Source organism: Oncorhynchus gorbuscha, linkage group LG18 (assembly GCF_021184085.1).
Source record: "Oncorhynchus gorbuscha isolate QuinsamMale2020 ecotype Even-year linkage group LG18, OgorEven_v1.0, whole genome shotgun sequence".
Classification (NCBI taxonomy): domain Eukaryota; kingdom Metazoa; phylum Chordata; class Actinopteri; order Salmoniformes; family Salmonidae; genus Oncorhynchus; species Oncorhynchus gorbuscha.
The window spans coordinates 69,287,717-69,308,516 of record NC_060190.1 but is presented as its reverse complement, the minus strand read 5'-3'; the positions used below and the strand labels follow the sequence as shown (position 1 = coordinate 69,308,516).

At 41.2% G+C, this 20,800-nt stretch overlaps 1 protein-coding gene across 3 annotated transcripts in view; it reads right to left on the bottom strand.

Annotated features, from left to right (window-relative positions):
• Positions 1 to 2,729: 2,729 nt before the first annotated feature.
• The window catches only part of LOC124003586 (synaptotagmin-2-like), a 68,013-nt gene continuing 49,942 nt past the window's right edge, over positions 2,730 to 20,800 (bottom strand). For 2 of the 3 annotated variants that reach the window (XM_046311946.1, XM_046311948.1), the window contains exons 2-9: positions 16,743 to 16,973; positions 16,395 to 16,555; positions 10,714 to 10,842; positions 8,563 to 8,730; positions 6,892 to 7,059; positions 6,547 to 6,664; positions 5,435 to 5,568; positions 2,730 to 4,966 (exon numbers count right to left, since the gene is read on the bottom strand). In XM_046311946.1, the coding sequence (XP_046167902.1) occupies positions 4,751 to 4,966; positions 5,435 to 5,568; positions 6,547 to 6,664; positions 6,892 to 7,059; positions 8,563 to 8,730; positions 10,714 to 10,842; positions 16,395 to 16,555; positions 16,743 to 16,944 (1,296 nt within the window). In that variant the 5' untranslated portion in view covers positions 16,945 to 16,973 and the 3' untranslated portion in view covers positions 2,730 to 4,750. The remainder of the gene's footprint in view (positions 4,967 to 5,434; positions 5,569 to 6,546; positions 6,665 to 6,891; positions 7,060 to 8,562; positions 8,731 to 10,713; positions 10,843 to 16,394; positions 16,556 to 16,742; positions 16,974 to 20,800) is intronic. The other variant, XM_046311949.1, reaches the window with a different exon arrangement.

Sequence of the window (20,800 nt, the reverse complement as noted above, 5' to 3'; positions counted from 1 at the left end):
GTGTCATCAACTGGTCACGTGTGGTAATGCATCATACTGCAGAGGCCTACAGTATATACTGTAATGTGAATCAGGATTTGTACACATTTGTAAGGGTTATAGATTATATACATTGTTATTATTATAGTTTACATGAAGTAGTGAATTTGAAAAGAGAAGGGAGTGCGGAGGAGTAGAGGAGGGAGTGAGGAGGAAGAGAGGAGGGAGTGAGGATGAGGAGAGGAGGGAGTACGAAGGAGGAGGAGGGAGTGAGGAGGAGGAGAAGGAGTGAGGAGGAGGAGAGGAGTAGGTACGAAGGAGGAGAGGAGGGAGTGAGGAGGAGAGGGAGTGAGGAGGAGGAGAGGAGGGAGTGAGGAGCAGGAGAGGAGGGAGTACAAAGGAGGAGAGGAGGGAATGAGGAGGAGGAGAGTAGGGATTGCAGAGGAGGAGAGGAGAAGGTGAGGAGAGGAGGGAGTGAGGAGGAGGAGAGGAGAAGGTGAGGAGAGGAGGGAGTGAGGAGGAGAGGGAGTGAGGAGGAGGAGAGGAGGGAGTGAGGAGGAGGAGAGGAGGGAGTACAAAGGAGGAGAGGAGGGAATGAGGAGGAGGAGAGTAGGGAGTGCAGAGGAGGAGAGGAGAAGGTGAGGAGAGGAGGGAGTGAGGAGGAGGAGAGGAGCGAGTGCAGAGGAGGAGAGGAGGGAGTGAGGAGGAGAGGGAGTGAGGAGGAGGAGAGGAGGGAGTGAGGAGGAGGAGAGGAGGGAGTACAAAGGAGGAGAGGAGGGAATGAGGAGGAGAGTAGGGAGTGCAGAGGAGGAGAGGAGAAGGTGAGGAGAGGAGGGAGTGAGGAGGAGGAGAGGAGCAAGTGCAGAGGGGGAGAGGAGGGAGTGGGGAGGAGGAGAGGAGGGAGTGAGGAGGAGAGGAGGGAGTGCAGAGGAAGAGAGGAGGGAGTGAGGAAGAGGAGAAGAGGGAGTGAGGAGGAGAGGAGGGACTGAGAAGGAGGAGAGGAGGGAGTACAGAGGTAAGGCAGAGGGGTACAGTTCTTTGGAATTATTGCAGTATGGTGGCCATGGAGGAACAAAATGCATAAAGAGGAACTTTTTTTTTTTTCAGCAGCAAGGTCGGCGGTATTGCATTGCGAATGTAGCTCTGCACTGTTTGGGTCCACCCCATGCTCAAAAGAGTTCCAAAGGCCCATGAAGACGGGGATTTAGTTGCCTGCATTGCAGTAATTTTACAAACCCACTCAGTTTCAGTTCACAGAGGAAACGTTAGAAGAATACAGACGTTATTGGACCTATTGTAAATATAATTGGAAACATTTAAGGCAGACAGAATTATGGTTGCTGCTCAAGATACAATAAACACAAGTAACACAGGACCAATCTATAAAATGATCTTAATCAATCCAAGTACACTCAATAGGAGGGATAGTGAAAACAAGTCAGGAAGTAACAGTATTAATGTATCACCACAATTAAACTAATATTCAGAGTAATAACTGCCATGCTGGAATGGAGGTTATACTGAATGGTTTGTACAAATCAGATCCATAGGCCGTCTTGCAATTGGAGTATTCAGAGTGTATGTACCGTGTACTGGGACAGTGGAAAGGAGCTAATGCTGCTACAGGCTCTTTATGCTGACGTTTAAAAAACGTTGTTTTACATTCCATGTGGAAATGATATGAATTACTGAAGGTTCATTTTAAACTCTTTTGAACATAAGTATGTATATGATCATCACTAAAAGCCAAGCAGTCATATGACTTCATAAATACAGAGGCATGTACATCTTACAATATCAACTTTAAGTCATACCAATAATGTTGGTAAACATGACAGCTATCATCATGTTAAGTACATATTTCTATAAGCAAAACGTGCATTCTACAGTGTGAGGTGAAACTCCAACAGCGCTGCTTCTGGTGACGATAGATGAACAAATATCATCATTTTTCACCTGTTCTTGCACAGGAAAGGAATCAAGTGTGAATCAGCCGCTCTGTTAAAATATCTTTATAAGTTTTTGAATTGAGTAGTAATAAGCCTTTGCTCAGAGTATAGAAACTTAAGCTCAAGTTGTATGGCTTTACTTCTTATGTTAATCAACATACACAAAAATACATGTTTAACTGTTATGACGCCAGTTAATGACAGCAAGCGGAGGACTACTCAGGGTACAGATATGGAGAGAGTTATTGAAAGGGGGCTACAAGTCCATGCTTTCACTCCTATACAATGAGCTGATAACATGAACCTGTGACTAAACAATCTAACGGTAAGCACGGTCTAGTACTAGGATTTAAATGTGTGTAGTACTGTAGTCTGATTTAGTACTAGAACACTGGTCAACACAGCAGATTCAAATCATTTTTGATAAGGCGGTGACTACCACCTCCGGCAGGATACTTGAAGAAAACACTTACGGTACTTAGAATTACAAAGCAAAGGAGCTAGTAAATGTTCTGCTTTTGCAAAAAATACACAATAAATCCTGGCCATCGAAGACCATGCACACATACAAGTGAAAGCAGGAAATGTAAGTAATATTGCATTTTGACTTGTAGCCCCAGCATATATAGTCATACATTTCAGGTTGTCCACTGTAGACATATATAAATAAAATACAAATGAAGTAACACTGTTGAATTTCAGGCAAGAAAATAGCCTGTAAAATCAACATATACTATGCAGACATATGTTCAGTCCTATTATACCCTTAAGGGAAAATACATCAAATGTGCAGTCAGTGCATATTTTTCTCTCCATTTTATTATCAAAATGACATTGGACACAAACACACATACACACTAATTATGGTTCCTGTTTAAAACATGCCGCTATTTACAACATTTCATAGATACATGCTGTATTATGACATTTTCTCACTGTATAATGTTTACAGGAGGACGAGAGAGAGAGGGGGTCAAAACTACATATCAATGGACTTATTAGTATGCCAACGTTCCCCCTCCTTTCAGTTTGATCACCTTATACACCATGGCCTCCTGGCAATCAACATTTTAGGATGTCTAACGAACAACGCCCTTGGGAAAAACAGGTTTGAATAAACAGCGGACAATACCACAATGTTTCAGGACTTTTGCGTTTTACAGAAGAGGGTTACATACTAAGCAGGTTGCGGATGAGTGCATGGTGCAAAAGTCAAAGCTAACGACATGAAGATAAGCACAAAGCATAAATCATGCTTACTTTACTCTCATTTGTTTCAAGCAAATGCTGCATTTCCGGTTGCTTGATGATGAACTTTTCATCATTACAATGTGAACATCCAAGAATTGAATGTATACCCACACCACTACAGTCATCCTCAGCAGAGAGAAATAGACGTTGGGCCTTCATGCAAACACACTTTTAAACTGAGAAAACATCCCCTCCAGTATGTTTGTATCAGTCATTTCAGAGATGCAGAGTGCTTTACAATTCACAGGCAGTGGCTGTAACAAGCATATGGTCCCATCTTATAACATATGTTTCTTTCATCTCGATAGCATTAATGCCAAAAATGTGCTCACAATAGTGTACAGGGTGCAATGCTGTCGTAGTAGAATATGATTGATCATTTTTCTTTATTTTCTTGAACATACATCCTCAACATTGTGTATCTTTGACTTCAAATAGTAAAAGGTCAAATGTGTTTTCAACACATGCTATTAGTAGTAAATATCTCATCACTAACAAAGCATGGTCGTCATAGTTTTGGATGACAGTGACAGTTCTTCAATCATCTTTACTTTGGACATGGATAAGTAATCACTTTTACATCCAAGTGGTCAAAGTAGGTCTGCAGCACAATTGCAGTTTCCTTTTGGACTGTGCCATTATGACGTTTGCCAGGGATACAGTTTCCCTCAGTGCACTCTGAGTTGAGAGCCTAAAGGCACCCATGAATTCAACCCAGTCTGGGTTTCACACTGAAAACACTGGAAGGTGTATGGACCCTGTCCATAAAGTCATCGAAATTAATCGTGTTTGATAAGTAATCATTAACTGCAAAGCCAAAATATCATTTTTGCCACAATATGTCCATCTCTCTTATATCTGGGAATATATATAATAAAAATAATAATAATAATAATAATAATACTACAATTGGAACAAAAAAACATTGCATTGTAAAGTTCTTTCAGAAGGACTTTCTGGAATGAATTGCTGCATTGTATTACCTTAATACCTACCATCTCACCTAAACCCTTTCCATTAGTAGATTAAAAACTGTTTTATGTGAGAAATGTCCCAATACTAATATCTACTGCAAGATATGGCACACATATGGGTTGAGAACAAGATATATGCTAATGGGAATCGGTTTGGCATGGTTTATGTAGAGCAGTGAGAGCATAAGTAAAGCATGCACAATGTCTAGAAACTAAATGAAGAAGCTATAACCAGCATCAATTTCATTGAGTCTTTCTCCAAACTTTCATTGTCAGCATCTAAGCATCTGTTCCTAAAGAGCATGTTCAAATGAAACACAGATCAATTTATCAATCAATCAATTTATCGCTCAATCTCCCTCTTCTCTCTTTACACTAAATAGGTGAAATGCTATGGTGTTGGGAAAAGTGTTGTTTATGTTCTTGAATTTAATTATGAATAAGCTGATATTTTAGATGTTTCTTTTTTTTGTTCAGTGTTTCAAATAGACATGACAGAATCATGTGGAAGTCATGAGTTTCATGCAGTGTATGGCAGTTGGGGAGGGAGGGTTTCTGAGTTAGTTGGTTAGTTGGTAATCAATCGGACAAGTTAAGTTACTTTTTTGCATTTAAACCTGCCAGTGCCGCATCTATATCCTCCTCCTGTTGTAGTGGGTGCCACTGGGCAATGGGACGCCTGGGGTTAGAGAGCATGTCAGACCAATGCTTCAGACCAGGGCCCGTCGCCTTGCTGCCCACAAATATCTTCCCAATGGCGTCATTCTTGCCAATCTTGTCATAATCAAACACTGTCACCACCACCAAAATTTTCTGAAGAGGAAAGAGAGAAAAACATGTATATGTGTAGTAGATGCTACATGTGTTCACTCACATAGCCATTCATATGCAAGCCTCAAACAGTAGGTATTAAACTACCAGCTTTTAAAATAAAACACCACTCAAAAACTGTGTTTTGGTGTTTCTTTCATTAGTAGACTGTTGATACAGTTCCAAAATGTTAGTTGCAAAATCATCATAGTGGTATTTTGAAAGTTCTATATCTTGAAAACGTGATTGCTGACAAGCAAAACAATTTTGGGACAGTATCAACAGTGGACCAATGAAACAAATACCAAAACATAGTTTTTGAGTGTTTATTTTCCTTAAAATTCCACTGAATCGTATTGATTTTCTCTCATCATTGAATTGCTGTAAAGCATAGCGAAAATGGAAATGCAGTTGTAGGCCTAGAGAGAAGAAAACAAGAGCAGACCACCAAAAATATGTAGTGTTCTGCACCTGCATCATGTCCATTGGGATCTCAAAGCTGAAGGACTCGTTGTAGTACGGATTCAGTGTGTTCTTCTTCACTGTAGTCTTCTTCTTCTTCAGTTTCTTGCCTCCCTGCAGCAATGCGATCTTCACATAGGGATCTGCAAAGAAAGACCAACAGATATTCAATCTCTCATTTAATGTTTTAAATGCATCACTGCGGTAGAGTGAAAAAAAATGTGGTGTGATATGAGTTGCTTGCTAATTAGAAAAATAATTCAGAGAGCTCATTAATGCAACATGTCTGCACAATGTCTGCAAATGTCTGCAAATAAATCAGAGATTCTGCATCAATGAGCTGTTTTAATGAATGGCAGATTGACATGCCTGATTAGTTGGAAATGATCTACTGTTATGTCCAGTGGTTTGCCCTACCAGACAGTCCACCCACAAGTTGTTTCAACAGCAGGGTTCTTTGATTTGTGACCAGGGCGGAACCCTTTCTGGAGCTTTAGAGACTCCTGTCTTGGAGGTGCTATTCAGAACCTTACAAATATATATTATTTCATTCTGAATAGCACCATACACATTTAACCTCTGTAACAGTTATCTACGAGTAATCGGTATATGATATGTATGATGATGAAGATATTCCGTTTTTAACATTGTTATGCTACTGTGTTGTAATATGGGGTTGATCATGCTTAATCACTCTCACCTGGGAGTTGTATCAACCTGACTCAACCATGTCAAATGATGAAGTTAGTCCAAAAATATAAACTCGCATATACTTGCAGACCCTTCTCACTGACGGTATCGGACTAGCCACCTCAACAGAACCCATGAACATAAACACAGACACAAGACAAGTAGAATAAAACAACAAAATCATAGGTACCACACAGTAAGTGAAATAATGCAACATAAAGAACAGGAATTCATAATTACCCAGAACCATCTAGTGAAGGACTGCTTCAACATTGTAAAGAACAATTTGGAAGGGGAGGGTTCTATATAGAGAATGGTTCTTTGAGAAGACATGGTTCTACATAGAACCATCACTCACTGCAAAGAACCTTTCAAGAACCCTTTAAGAATCTCAAGAGTAAACTGTACGTCCAGTGGAAGTCTTAACGTACCAGACAGTCCACCCACGTCCATCTTCTTGAGGTTCTTTGCCTCCAGGATACAGACAGTGAGTTTGCCAGCGGTGGGCACGTAACGGAGAGAGATACAGATGTCTCCCAGCTTCTCAGGCTGCATGGATATTAAGGACAGAGAGAGGGCAAGCACAGAGAGAGCAACGACACAGAGAGGGAAAGATAGACAAAAATGTATATTACAATTGTCAGAGCTTGGCTGTTGTTAATTCTGATGGGGCAACGCTTCCGTCCAACGATTAGCTTAGTTAGATAAAATCACAGAAAGATCAATCAATCAATTATGACTAGCATAAATAGTTTCTGTTTCTTTTCAGATCATACCTCCTCTTTGTCTGCACTCTCCAGGTCCTTCCATTCTTCGATGGGCTGTCCCAGGTCAATGGTGTTCATGGGGATCCTCACCTCTCCAATGATGTCATGCTTGGAGAATCGGTCGTAGTCAAAGACTGACATCACCAGGGTTTTCCCACCGAGTTCATCATATGGTAACTGAGGAAGGAACACAACAACAACAACAACAACAACAACACAACAACAACACAACTGGATTATTACATCTGAATGTAACCACATATCCCTACTGTATACTATTTGAATTGTTTTTACTGTGTATCTGTGCTATTGATGATTTTTTTTAAAGAAATAAACATCTTATTTTGTGCAATGGGCTGCTGGCAAGATATTGATTACTGACACATCAGTAATACGGCACAATGTCAGCTAACATACAGAGTTTTACAACACAGAATAGGAAAGGCAGAAAATGGGTTAGGCTGAATTCTAATGTGTAGCTTGGTTTTTACTCAGGAAACATCTGAGAAGAGATTTGTTCAGCTCTAATGGCACTAAAGCATAATTAGAGTATCTAATATGGGTTCTATTGATTCACTCCAGCCCTTGCAGACCTGGGGCTGCATTTTAATAAACCTTACACAATGGTAAATCAACAAAAAAATTCACCATGTCATTGGATTTAGGTTAACAGTTTTCCTGACAAAAAGACATCAACATTGATTCAACCGTTTTTTTCCCAGTGGGATGTCTTTATGCAAATAACAAATACCAGGCTCCCGTAAATTGTATTGTATATGTGAGGAACGTTCTCAGTAAGCAAGAGATAGCCTAGGCCTACTGTTGATGTCACGGTGTTATAGGACTGAATATCGTGAATATGTTTGGAGGAGCGGGTCTTTGATAACTGGACAAGAGTTTCTCTTTGGAAATGGGGATGGATACAGGCCGAATGGAGTACGCATTGCAGGGTAGGCCGATGTGAATTCTGAATCATGCAAAATATGACAGCAAAAATCTCACAGGTAGACCATTTCAAAAAACATCTTATGGATAGGATATTTGGCAAATGCATGGCCAGGATAAGGAAGACATTTCTGTTGAATCAGCTTTTGTTATGGTAAGGGTAGCCTTACCATAGGGCTTGTTTTTCAATCAAATGAAACATACCTCAGATATTGCAACCCCTCCCACCTCAGCACAAGTGAGCTCACATAAGACAGGTAAATTATCAATCCTGGCTTACAGGTTGGAAAATAGCAGAGTGCTGGCTTTAGCAGGTTCAAATTGCCAACAAGTGTATAATACACTAAAGCAGGTCTAGGCGCTAGAAGCTAGACATTCCATTTTCCTGTGGTGAAGGGTCTCTTGAGTAGTACAGGAAGCTGCAGTTAGTACACAGGCAAGAGGGTATATAGCAGGCAGGCAGGCATGGCAAACCTTCACTGCTCTACACTATGACGTGAACACAACAAGAACAAATAATGAAAAAGAAATGTAGGCAACAACCACAAAGTCTTATACCATGTAGCATCTTAGGTCTGATTTTTTTACAACACCAAAACTGTTAAGTTAAATTTAGTTTGAGACTCCGCTGTACTGGCCTGACACAATATTTTTGGCAGGTGATTGATACCTTTTATATTCCAACTAATTTCTGTGCAAGTGCAGTCCTGGTATAGAAACTGTGTTATGACTTACCTTGAAAACAAATGACTCATTAAAGACAGGGTTCAGGTTTTTCTTTTGAACCTTGGTGTCAAACTTCTTCTTCTTGTCTGGGAGGACAAAGACCTTGACGTACGGGTCAGAGGTACCTCCGCTGTCCATGGAGATAAGATCAGCAGCTTGGAGGATTCCCACTGTGAGCTGTGAGGGGAGGGGAGGGAGGGGAGGGGAGGGGAGGGGAGGGAGGGGAGGGGAGGGGAGGGAGGGGAGGGGAGGGGGGTTAGAGTGTTCAGGGGTCAAAGACAGCATTGAGGCAAACCAAACATATTAGGTGAGAAAACAACATACATTAATATATTCATGTGTGCTTCCTGTCACTGCTGCAGACAAATGCTGCAGCCTTGTTACATAAGCTTGTGGCCTGTTGGCTGACAACCTAAAGCTGCAGCAATAATTATCACAGCCCTTTTACATGACCAAGATTAGATACAAGATATCCACACTAGAGCTGTCAAATATATTTGCTGCCATGTCATCAGAAAGTCACAGAATATCATGTTACAGTAGTTTTGCATATCTGAAAAAGAGGAACTTGTGCCAAGTATCAATATGCTCTGAATGATGGAGAGATTCATTATTTTTAAGGTACAGAAATGTATTTGGTTAGAAAGAAAGGACCTGCTTTTAATGTACATTTTCATCTCAAGACCTGATCCTACATCAGTGATTCCAAGCCCTGATCCTGCGTCAGTGATTCCAAGCCCTGATCCTGCGTCAGTGATTCCAAGCCCGGATCCTGCGTCAGTGACTCCAAACCCTGATCCTACATCAGTGATTCTAAGCCCTGATCCTGCGTCAGTAATTCCAAGCCCGGATCCTGCGTCAGTGACTCCAAGCCCTGATCCTGGGTCCGTATCTCATGAAGGACTTCCTTATTTCAGAATGAATCTGCATTTCCACTCGTCTTGGACTTATGTCACACTGCCAAAATCCTGCATGGCATTGCACACTCACTGTAACACTGACTCTACCCATTCATTTACAACAATAGTAAATATACTAGAGAAACCCTCTCATTCCCAGAACCCCCGATCTGGATTCACTGCTCTCTTTAATATTTTTATTCATCAACCCTAAATCCAGCTGTTGTCAGCTGTCCCTCCCCAAAACTGTCGCTGCACAATTCTGCTGATGTTTTTACAGAGCTGTTGATAAAAGATGCTTGTTTTTTCAAGGTACTTTGAGGGGTTGTAGTCATGCTATGTGGAGTTTGTACTCAACAATGCCAAATCTGAGCTGTAGCTCAGTAAAAACACACTGATTTCTAGATGGATGACTCACCACCAGGTTCTTCAGGTCCACCAGTCTACTCTCTGGATATCCATACATCTGTTATTTAGACTACTGTAACTATGCCTTTAATTTCTAGAAGAAGATAGGGCTGGGCAGGAGTAATCCAGTATCGGAGTACTCGAACGGACGTCAAAACTCAATCTTTAACCACAGATCACCTTTTTTTCATATACTAGGCAAATGTAGGAGCAGCAATCTCGCGTCACATCTTTTGCCGCTGCAAAGCACCGCCGTCACCTCACCAAAGCCGCGCAGGTAACACAGCTCATTATGGTTTCAATGAATGATTCAAATGACTTTTTTTTGTGGACTGAATAAGTAATGGAGCAATTTGATTTCAGTTTATATTTAATAACTCAACTTACTTTTAGTAGTCCTTTTGATTCCTAACACAAGGCTTTCACAAGCAAGGGCCACTGCTGAGGTTACTGCCTTTTTGAAGATTGTGTTTCCCACAATATAATATAAATAGTTGATATTACGGTTTCAATAAATTAATCTTAAAATGTCACTAGTGTTTTTATTGTCTGAATATATGGGTCAATTTAGTTATTAGGATTTGTTATCTGTAATGGTTATGATAAATTAGACATTGTTGCACACTGTTGGCATATTGATAAATGTGCACACATAATGTTTTGTGTTCTAAAAATGATAGGGGTTTTTTAATAGTAAAAAAAAACATATTCCCATCCCTGGATGTTGATGGACTCTTACTGATAGACTGACAACGCTGCACATATTGTATTAAGGTAAAAAAAAAAAAAGCCTAATACAGGTTTTGCTGAGCAGTTCCTACAAGGATTTAAGGGTAAAATATCAGCTACTGACCTTACTGTCTTGGAAGTCATAGTCCAGCGAGTACTGCAGCTTGCCAAGTTTCTCCTCCTCTTTCTCTTCCTCCTCTTTCTCCTCCTCCGTGAGGCCTGTCTCGCCTTCATCATCATCATCGTCCTGTTTCTGCAGTGGTTGAACACAGGACACAGGGATCAGAGCTGCGGGGTCAGGGGTTATGTGTAGGAGGCAGATAGAGGGTGCCCCACTCACCACAGACAGCATGCCACAGACAGACAGTGGATGTTCAGAGGCTTGTGTTGTGTTGCATTGCGTTGCGCTGCGTACTGTAGCACCAGGGTTTGTTGCGTTGCCTTGCCTTGCATTGCGTAGCACCAGGGTTTGTTGCGTTGCCTTGCGTTGCCTTGCTCCCGCTTACCTGCTTCTCACCTGGTGGCATAGTGGAATACCATCCTGTCCCTAATGCAACCAGGAACTCAGGAATTATGTTTTCTAGCCAATGACTTGAATTCAAAATGTCCTTTGGTGACACAATTGTTTTACCCTGTCTTTTACATCTTACCCAATATTCCCAAGGAACTAGTTAAATGATCCTTCAAAAGCAGGGCCTGTATAATCTTACTTGCTTCCTTTTTATTCCATTAATGTGTCACCAAGGAATGTTCCTCTCAAGTCAGGTCACCATTTTTCCCAGCCAAATGGTAGCTACAGGATTAAATGGCATAGCCAGCTATTTGCATAATGTAGAAGCAGTATTTCAGTTAGATAAAAGACAGTTATGGTAACCCCTGTTTCTGACATGTTCAAGTTTCCGTGACTATTTCATCTGCAAACCTGTTCTTTATTTTTAAATTCTTGTTTTCAATCTTCATTGAGTGACAAAGTTATTGGGGTGCAGATGAAAAATATTGATTGATTGGTCATGCTGTTAGCATTGTCGTCATCATGTCCCACAAACAACCAACCATGCCCCTTTTCACATGCATATATTAATAGAGTTATTTGTGAGTTGCGTTTAAACTATGCCCAATACGTTTTATATTGGGGTGAGTTTGGCATCACACTGTCACATAGTGGGCGATACGTTATTTCAATATTGTTTTTGCTTTCTCTCAGGATTTTATGGAGTAGACCATAGCGTTCTCATTTAAATTCTCAAAACTTAATTACAAAACATGATAGAAAAGCAAAGAAGCTACGATCTTCATTCCATGAAACCCCCCCCCCCCCATCATCATCATCATCATCATCTGCCCATGGGTCAGAGAGCATCACCGCGATCCTTCCACCTACCGTAGATCAGGGGTCCATCACAGTCAAGAAACACGATGCACACATAAGAGACAAAGTGAAGAGGAGGAGAGCAGAGAGAGGAAGAGGTTTGAACTTACGACACACCAGAAAACAAACAACACCACCGGCAACACTGGGACGATGAAAAATGACACAGTGATTGTCTGTTCGTAAAAAAAAAAATGTAAACGTCCTTCGAGGACCATCTTTCACCATGTGGAGACAATTAATTGTTTTAATAACTGTTACTGTTGAATGGGGCCCTGTTAATGATATTGGACACATTCAGCCTGGAATTAAGAAGGAGCACTTTTCACAGTCCTCCCCTGTTTATTCTGCTTAGTCTGAGATATGGCTCCTCTGATCCATGGGTATCGTGTCTATTATCCTTAAGCACGGAGGGCAGCTTACCCTAGCACTCATCCGTTAATTGGAATACCACAAAAGACAGGGCTTCATTACCTTCTCTACCCATTACCTAAACCATCCCTGGTCCTTTTCCCATTACCTAAACCATCCCTGGTCCTTTTCCCATACCTAAACCATCCCTGGTCCTTTTCCCATTACCTAAACCATCCCTGGTCCTTTTCCCATTACCTAAACCATCCCTGGTCCTTGTCCCATACCTAAACCATCCCTGGTCCTTTTCCCATTACCTAAACCATCCCTGGTCCTTTTCCCATTACCTAAACCATCCCTGGTCCTTTTCCCATTACCTAAACCATCCCCGGTCCTTTTCCCATTACCTAAACCATCCCTGGTCCTTTTCCCATTACCTAAACCATCCCTGGTCCTTTTCCCATACCCAAACCATCCCTGGTCCTTTTCCCATACCTATACCATCCCTGGTCCTTTTCCCATACCTAAATCATCCTTGGTCCTTTTCCCATTACCTAAACCATCCCTGGTCCTTTTCCCATTACCTAAACCATCCCTGGTCCTTTTCCCATTACCTAAACCATCCCTGGTCCTTTTCCCATTACCTAAACCATCCCTGGTCCTTTTCCCATTACCTAAACCATCCCTGGTCCTTTTCCCATTACCTAAACCATCCCTGGTCCTTTACCCATTACCTAAACCATCCCTGGTCCTTTTCCCATACCTAAACCATCCCTGGTCCTTTTCCCATACCTAAACCATCCCTGGTCCTTTTCCCATTACCTAAACTATCCCTGGTCCTTTTCCCATTACCTAAACCATCCCTGGTCCTTTACCCATTACCTAAACCATCCCTGGTCCTTTTCCCATTACCTAAACCATCCCTGGTCCTTTTCCCATACTAAACCATCCCTGGTCCTTTTCCCATTACCTAAACCATCCCTGGTCCTTTTCCCATTACCTAAACCATCCCTGGTCCTTTTCCCATACCCAAACCATCCCTGGTCCTTTTCCCATACCTATACCATCCCTGGTCCTTTTCCCATACCTAAATCATCCTTGGTCCTTTTCCCATTACCTAAACCATCCCTGGTCCTTTTCCCATTACCTAAACCATCCCTGGTCCTTTTCCCATTACCTAAACCATCCCTGGTCCTTTTCCCATTACCTAAACCATCCCTGGTCCTTTTCCCATTACCTAAACCATCCCTGGTCCTTTTCCCATTACCTAAACCATCCCTGGTCCTTTTCCCATTACCTAAACCATCCCTGGTCCTTTACCCATTACCTAAACCATCTCTGGACCTTTTCCATCCCTGGTCCTTTGTGTAATTTTCACTGTATGTCACAATGAAGTACAGCACACATTTTAAAACGACAACAACAACCACATCAAGAGAACAGAGAGGATAGGAGGTTATCGACATGTCTCCCTAAATCTGGTCTAAGTGCTGCCAATGAAAGATCAAAGGTTGTTACTGATACACCAAGAGATGCATAAAGAGCATGTGTTGTTGGTCAAATCTATATACAGATGTCAGATCTTAATTTGATCACTCTCTTGCTGCTGAGAATTGTCCTGCACCGCGGGAAATGCAGAGTATCTTCGTGATTGACATATATTCACAGAAAACCTATACTAACACATGGTTAAATATTAACAGTATTGCACTCTTGATGTAGCCTACTTTTGGCCAGCTAATAGTCCAACCACTGATCAAGCAACATTATAGAATAAAAGTTCAAATTCTGTTGCTGCAATTACGGTATATACATACAAAAGTATGTGGACATCCCTTCAAATGATTGGATTTGTTTATTTCAGCCACACCCGTTGCTTATAGGTGTTTATAATCCAGTGCCAAGTCTTGGTCCAAAAGGCTCCTTAACAGCTTCTACCGATAAGCCATAAGACTGCTGAACAGTCAATCAAATTGACTATTTGCATTGACCTCCCTCCTACTTAGTTTTTACAATGCTGCTACTCGCTGTTTATTATCTATGCATAGTCACTTTACCCCTACCTACATGTACAAATGACCTCGACTAACCTGTACCACAACCCATTGACTCGGTATCAGTACCCCCTGTATATAGCCTCATTACTAACCTGTACCACAACCCATTGACTCGGTATCAGTACCCCCTGTATATAGTCTCATTACTAACCTGTACCACAACCCATTGACTCCGACGGATCCGACTCTGGGTATCAGTACCCCCTGTATATAGTCTCATTACTAACCTGTACCACAACCCATTGACTCGGTATCAGTACCCCCTGTTTATAGTCTCATTACTAACCTGTACCACAACCCATTGACTCAAGCATCAGTACCCCCTGTATATAGTCTCATTACTAACCTGTACCACAACCCATTGACTCGGTATCAGTACCCCCTGTATATAGTCTCATTACTAACCTGTACCACAACCCATTGACTCGGTATCAGTACCCCCTGTATATAGTCTCATTACTAACCTGTACCACAACCCATTGACTCGGTATCAGTACCCCCTGTATATAGTCTCATTACTAACCTGTACCATAACCCATTGACTCGGTATCAGTACCCCCTGTATATAGTCTCATTACTAACCTGTACCACAACCCATTGACTCGGTATCAGTACCCCCTGTATATAGTCTCATTACTAACCTGTACCACAACCCATTGACTCGGTATCAGTACCCCCTGTATATAGCACTTCTTGATGATGCAGAAGCAGCAGGTGAGGATAGTCATTACTAACCTGTACCACAACCCATTGACTCGGTATCAGTACCCCCTGTATATAGTCTCATTACTAACCTGTACCACAACCCATTGACTCGGTATCAGTACCCCCTGTATATAGCCTCGTTATTATTATTTTATTGTCTAACTTTTTTACTTTTTTATGTTTTCCTTTAGTTTATTTAGTAACTATATTTTCTTAAAACTGCATTGTTGGTTAAGGGCTTGAAACTGAGCATTTCACGATAAGGTTTGCACCTGGTGTATTCGGCTCATGTGACAAACACAATCTTATTTGAATTTGATTTCCTTTGATGAATTACGCTTCACCATCTGCCAGTCCGACGGACGAATCTGGGTTTGGCAGATTCCAGGAGAACGCTACCTGCCTGAATGCATAGTGTCAACTGCAAAGTTTTGTGGAGGACGAATAATGGTTTGGGGCTGTTGTTCATGGTTCAAGCTAGGCACCTTAGTTCCAGTGAAGTGAAATCTTAACGCTACAGCAAACAATCACATTTTAGACAAGTCTGTTCTTCCAACTTTGTGGCAATAGTTTGGGGAAGGCCCTTTCCTGTTTCAGCATGACAATGCCCCCGTGCACAAAGCGAGGTCCATACAGAAGTGGTTTGTCGATATCGGTGTGGAAGAACTTGACTGGCCTGCATAGAGCCCTGACCTCAATCCCAACGAACACCTTTGGGATAAATTGGAACTCCAACTGCAAGCCAGGCCTCATTAATACTCTTGTGGCTGAATGGAAGCAAGTCCCCACAGCAATGTTCCAATATCTAGTGGAAAGCCTTCCCAGAAGAGTGGAAATTGTTATAGCAGCAAAGGGGGGGGACCAACTCCATATTAATGCCCGTCATTTTGGAATTAGATTTTCAACTAGCAGGTGTCCACATATTTTTTGTCAGGTAGTGCATTTTACTGTGGTCAAACTAAGATCTTGCATCTTTACATATTGACCAAAACATTCCCAAGTTCCTCAAGCAAAATAAATTGTTGCACAGTAAATAAAACAGGCAACCTTGTTGTTATGGAGGAATGGAGTCTGTGGCTTAGTAGGCTAATAATTATAGACGCCATCTGTCAGCTATCCTAGTCCTGTATGTCTATGTTCATCATCTAAAAATAAATAATTAACCTACTGATATTCATGTGAGTTTTGTGTTCATATTCATATGAGTTTTATGAGTTTTGTGTTCACATGAAATGCGTATCCTGAGTGTGATATAAGTTATGTCTGTCGGAGCAGCATGTACTCTGTGAACTGAGTTTAAATGTGGAGCCTGAAGCACCATACCTCGTCTCCTTTCATGTTCTTCATGTTGAGGCCATCTTTGCCCTTCTTGCCCTTCTTGTTCTTCTTCTTCTTACAGCAGCACTTCTTGATGATGCAGAAGCAGCAGGTGAGGATGAGGAGGGCGGCCACCACAGCGATAGCTATGATGGCCCAGGAAGGCACTGCAACACACAGGGAAATTATGAGGAAAAGAACACTACTATGTAAATACCTCAATATGGGTTGGACTCCTATGAGATCATTCAGATTTAAGATGCTATGTTCCAATATTGTTCCAATCATAGTACATGAGTTACGAGTCAGGGTTGGGGAAAAAATCAGTATTTTGGTTAACCAGGGAAGACGTACATGGGATCTTATCGATCTCGTTCATGAACTTGCTCTTGATCTCTTCGAACATGTCGTTCTTGGAAACTGTGCCGTTGCCTGGGGGTTCAGCCACGGTGGTGGCGATGGCGACGGCTGGGGCTGCGGTCATAGTGGCGCCGGTGCCCGTGGGCTCTGGACCCACCATGGCCTCAGGCTTATTCTTGAACAGGTTCCACTTCATCCTCAATGACTAGGCCACACACACAGTCCCTGGGGCAAGTCACAGACACACAAAGAGATGGTCAGTTGCCATCACCAGCAGCACAGGCAATGAAGTGTGTAACCTTTGGTATAACACACAAACACACACACATATCAAAAAGACAAGTATTTCATCACTCATTACCTGTTGACATACATGTATCACTATCATGGTAATATTTAGGGAATTAAAAACAGGCATCTGTTAGAGATTTACTTCAGCAGTTAGATTAGTCCTCTCTGGCACTCCACTCCAATAGAAACAATTTAGTAGCTGAGTATTGGTTTTCTCCACACAAAGTAACAAAATGGAGGATCTACAATTATACCATGTGACCCAACTCAATGCCTTAGCAATGTGCCAGACAGTAGAGCAGCACAGTGACAAGGCTGGAGTGGTTTGTAGGGAAATGGCCACATCACAGACCCTGAGGATAAAAATGTCAGCCGGTAGTCCTGCATCCTTAATGTACTATAAACTCCTAAATGGATTTAACTCAGGGATGAAACGGCTAATCTCATTTGTTTGAGGAATGAGACACAGTATCTTAATATTACATCAATGTCAATGGAGTAAAATTCTATCAAATGAGCCCTCAGTCCCTTGTGAAACCGATATTCAACATTACAGCATTACATCACGGTCCGTTAGGGATGAAATAAAAATGAATGGTTGGAGTTAACACATCTTCTACTTGAGGTGGATAACGTGCCAAATAAATACTAAGGCTCCCTTTCCAAAATTTGTTCCAAAGAGGACTATTTTACATTTATGATGCGGGATCTGCTCTCTCTGAAGGAATGGCAAAGACTAAGGTGATTATAATATATCAATTATAATATGCTATGTCTCTTCTGAAACAATCATCTCCACCAAATTGAAATGAGGCAATCGTGACCGAAACATCCTTCATTCTACTGGAGTGTCTAGGTCCAAAAGGCTCCTTATCAGCTTCTACCCCCAACCCATAAGGCTGATGAACAATTCATCACTGTTTATTATCTATGCATAGTCACTTTACCCCTACCTATATGTAAATAGTACCTCAATTACCCCGACTAACCTGTACCCCCGCATATAGTCTCATTATTGTTATTTTATTGTGTTACTTTTTTAAACTTTAGTTTATTTAGTAAATATTTTCTTAACTCTTATTGTCTTAAAACTGCATTGTTGGTTAAGGGCTTGTAAGTAAGCATTTCACAGCAAGGCCCATGTGATAAATACAATTTGATTTGATTTGAATCCTAATAGGATTAGCAATGAACTGTACTGACACAATTAACCCTGTGAGAAGGAGAGATGGAGAGGCTGAATGGGAATTATGACCTTCGGATGCATGTTAGACCAACTGTTATAGGCCCCGCCTATTGCTCCCCAAAGAGTTCTCAGGAGTTCCCATTATCATGTACTGACTCATAATTACACATCTATAACAGTGCATGGCTTCTCATGTCTAATCATCTATAACAGTGGATGGCTTCTCATGTCTAATCATCTATAACAGTGGATGGCTTCTCATGTCTAATCATCTATAACAGTGAATGGCTTCTCATGTCTAATCATCTATAACAGTGAATGGCTTCTCATGTCTAATCATCTATAACAGTGAATGGCTTCTCATGTCTAATCATCTATAACAGTGGATGGCTTCTCATGTCTAATCATCTATAACAGTGAATGGCTTCTCATGTCTAATCATCTATAACAGTGAATGGCTTCTCATGTCTAATCATCTATAACAGTGAATGGCTTCTCGTGTCTAATCATCTATAACAGTGAATGGCTTCTCATGTCTAATCATCTATAACAGTGAATGGCTTCTCATGTCTAATCATCTATAACAGTGGATAGCTTCTCATGTCTAATCATCTATAACAGTGAATGGCTTCTCGTGTCTAATCATCTATAACAGTGAATGGCTTCTCGTGTCTGATCATCTATAACAGTGAATGGCTTCTCATGTCTAATCATCTATGATAGTGAATGGCTTCTCATGTCTAATCATCTATAACAGTGAATGGCTTCTCATGTCTAATCATCTATAACAGTGAATGGCTTCTCATGTCTAATCATCTATAACAGTGAATGGCTTCTCGTGTCTAATCATCTATAACAGTGAATGGCTTCTCGTGTCTAATCATCTATAACAGTGAATGGCTTCTCGTGTCTAATCATCTATAACAGTGAATGGCTTCTCATGTCTAATTAAGGATTCATTTCAGATAAATTATATTAATGTTAGAGATGAGATCACTGTGCAAATGGAAAAAGGTATAACAGGAAGCAAATTAATTATATATTTTGTAATCTACCCAGCAGGGTTTGGCTCAACTCAAATTGAAGGCAGTCAATTCAGGAAGTGATTAGAAATGTACAAATCAGAAATGTTTGAACTTTTACTTTTCAGTTTATTGAGAAGTAATTGAAAATAAATACATGTATTTATTTGTATTATTGAACTGTAATTTGAGTGAACTTCCTGAATGAACTGCCCTGCTACCCAGATGCAGGCTACGGTAATAACAGTGCTTATCAATCTGACTGCACCAACCACAATCATAACGAATAAGAATGAATGAAACACAATAACCCCGCGTCTGTCTTCTTCTGCGGAATCCTATAGACTACAAACAGCTGGCCAAATAAATTCTCATCTCAGGCCTCAGCAAGCATCATATCATTCTGTGCCAGTTCTGTGTTGCTCTCAGGGGCGGCAACAGGAGGAGAGAGTAGGAAACGTTACCCAATTACATTGAAGTCTGACCATTTATTTCCCAGAATTCCTAGCTACACTGGAGTCTCAGGGGTGACACCAGCATATGATTAACATTTACAGATCACGGTGATACTCATTGTGAGTCATACTCATATTTGATTGGGTAGGACTAAGCAGGGCTGAGAAATGTCACGACAGTGCGAAAAGTGTACCTCTAACCTTGAGCCGACCCACTCAACAACCCATAGGATAAAGAGCTACTTGTTGCCACACGGCCATTGTCCGGCTCTGCCTCCCTGCTGTCCCTATTGTATCCTTCTCCCAGGGCAGGATATCTAAGGTGGAAAATGACAAAGGCTACTCCCCTATTCTGCACATACATAATTGGTTATACATCTATTACTCACCAAAATCAATAATGATTACCCTATCATCTCTCCTGATATCTACAATCCTATTGGTCTGATAATAGACTAACCCTATCATCTCTCCTGACATCTACAATCCTATTGGTCTGGTGATAGACTAACCCTATCATCTCTCCTGACATCTACAATCCTATTAGTCTGGTATTAGACTAACCCTATCATCTCTCCTGACATCTACAATCCAATTGGTCTGGTAATAGACTAACCCTATCATCTCTCCTGACATCTACAATCCTATTGGTCTGGTGATAGACTAACCCTATCATCTCTCCTGACATCTACAATCCTATTGGTCTGGTGATAGACTAACCCTATCATCTCTCCTGACATCTACAATCATATTGGTCTGATAATAGACTAACCCTATCAACCCTCCTGACATTTACAATCCTATTGGTCTGGTAATAGATCAACCCTATCACCTCTCCTGACATTTACAATCCTATTGGTCTGGTATTAGACTAACCCTATCATCTCTCCTGACATCTACAATCCTATTGGTCTGGTAATAGGCTAACTATCATCTCTCCTGACATTTACAATCCTATTGGTCTGATAATAGACTAACCCTATCATCTCTCCTGACATCTACAATCCTATTTGTCTGGTAATAGACTAACCCTATCATCTCTCCTGACATCTACAATCCTATTGGTCTGGTAATAGACTACCCCTATCATCTCTCCTG